We start from the raw sequence: 2,107 nt of genomic DNA, 5'->3' as shown, positions 1-2,107 counted from the left end.
GTCTCAAGATCTCCATACCAAGATCCAGATCAGAAACTTCTATCTCCCAGCCTCCAGATTAGGTTCACTGGTGAGCCTTCCAATTCTGGATCGCAGTTCATTTCAAATATAGTCAAGTTGACAACCAGGAATAGCCACTACACCAGGTTAGCCTAAAGTCACAGAAATATGCCTACCTTTAACATCAAGAGTGTTGGGGTTAAAGGCATGCCCAACATACCTGGCACCTTTGTACTTTTGTGGACCATGGTGTTGTAGCCAAGAGCCCTTGAGAGAGTTGGGTACCTGCCCCGCCAGTGCCTAGTACTGTCTTCACAGTGTGACGTGCTGGTGGAGGAGTTTGAAGAGGTGATTGAGGACTGGTACAGGAACCACCAGGAGGAAGACCTGACTGAATTCCTCTGTGCCAACCACGTGCTGAAGGGCAAGGACACAAGTGAGTTGGGGCAGGGCGGTGTTTATCATCTGCCATCCCTCAGGGTAGGTCGAAAGCATGGGGCGGGGAAGTGGGGGGCATCTTATCTCAAGGAGCTTGAGGAGATGAGGTGAGGTCGCCCCAGGAACAGATGGGAGCCTGCTGGCCAGTTAGGCAAGCGAGCGAGCGCCAGGGAGATAGATGGGTGGAAGGCTGCTCCCCCAAGCCCCTTACCGTGCTGCTCCCAGGCAAGCTGGTCCTGAGGCCTGTCTGCACCTTCCCTCAGGTTGCCTAGCAGAGCGGTGGTCTGGCAAGAAGGGAGACATAGCCTCCCTGGGAGGGAAGAAATCCAAGAAGAAGCGCAGCAGGGCCAAGGGCTCCACTGGAGGTGGTGGCGGCAGCAAGCAGAGGAAGGAACTGGGGGGCCTGGGGGAGGACGCCAATGCCGCTGAGGAGGAGGAGGGTGTGCAGAAGGCATCGCCCCTCCCACACAGCCCCCCTGATGAGCTGTGAGCCCAGCTTAGTGTCCTTGAATCAAGACCCCTGACTTCAGAGCTGGGACACGCGCAGCTCAGCTCCAGCTAGGACGGCTGCCGTCCAACTTCAGGTCTCATCCCTTGGCTGTGCGCCCCTTTCCTTCCCGTGAACAACAGCAAGAGGTGGAAGGATCTGGGGTGCTAGGAGAGCGCACCCCAAAGGGAAGAGGAGGAGGAGGAGCAGAAGGCAGCTCTCTTTCTAAAACACAGTCCCGTTCATGAGCTCCGGGGTCCACCCAGCATCCCCAGGCTGAGAGGAGGCACCTAAGATACTCGCCAGCGCCCCCTTCAGCCAGGAAGGACTCCGTGCAGCCTCAGCAGCCAGGCCTGCCTCTTCCCTCCACCAAACATTCTCTTCTGCTAGTCCTTGTTGGGTGGTGAATCCGAGAACTTCAGGACAAACTCGGGTGTGACACAGAGGGGCTGGACATCAGAGCCAGAGCCACGCCAGAGCCTGCAGAGAGGGCACCTGACCTGACCCCACCGGGAAGCAAAACTGCAGCGCCCGTGTCCACCCACATCCTCCTGAGGATGCCTCATGCTCGGCCCAGCCCGTCTCCCAGGGCAACCAGAGTAAACACCTTTTGGCCTTCCAGTTTGGTTCCTGGGTCCTCTTCAGCCTCCAGAGTATCCCCTCATCGATCTTTTCTGCCTTTGTCCCCCAGTCCCAGGAGCTGGAAGGCCATCACCATCATTGGAGGCTTAACCTGCCAATTCTAGGAGGAGCTGGGAGTGCCTGGGGTTGGTTTGGGGTAATCACTCACTGGTTCTCAACCTTCTAACACTTCAGCCCCTTAATACAATTCCTTCTGTTGTGGTGACTCCCCGACCTCCCCACACACCATAAAATTATTTTCGTTGCTGTTTCATAACTAATTTTGCTACTGCTATGAATTGTAATGTAAATATTTTTGGAGATAGAGGTTTGCCAAAGGGGTTTTGACCCATAGGTTGAGAACTGCCGGGTTCAAGGTAGGTGGCATGGGGTGAGACTGAGCACGGTGACTGACCCTGCCCCCCAGCTGACCACAGCAGCAGTCCATGTTTCCCAAGGTCCTTCCCACTCTCAGCCTCGCACACTGAGTCCTGGGCATCTGGCTGCCCTCCTTCCCTCCCTCTCGCCCCCAGGGCCCTGTGCAGTGTTTACAGATCAGCA

At 56.2% G+C, this 2,107-nt stretch overlaps 1 protein-coding gene across 1 annotated transcript in view; it reads left to right on the top strand.

Moving 5' to 3' along the window:
• Window positions 1-1,809, top strand: part of Cnpy3 (canopy FGF signaling regulator 3) — a 16,606-nt gene extending 14,797 nt beyond the window's left edge. Inside the window, exons 5-6 of the mRNA XM_021217814.2 lie at window positions 319-436; window positions 702-1,809. Of these exons, the coding sequence (XP_021073473.1) occupies window positions 319-436; window positions 702-928 (345 nt within the window). The 3' untranslated portion in view covers window positions 929-1,809. The remainder of the gene's footprint in view (window positions 1-318; window positions 437-701) is intronic.
• Window positions 1,810-2,107: the final 298 nt, after the last annotated feature.

Source organism: Mus pahari, chromosome 18 (genome assembly GCF_900095145.1).
Source record: "Mus pahari chromosome 18, PAHARI_EIJ_v1.1, whole genome shotgun sequence".
In the NCBI taxonomy this organism is placed as follows: domain Eukaryota; kingdom Metazoa; phylum Chordata; class Mammalia; order Rodentia; family Muridae; genus Mus; species Mus pahari.
This window is presented reverse-complemented; position numbering and strand designations above follow the sequence as displayed.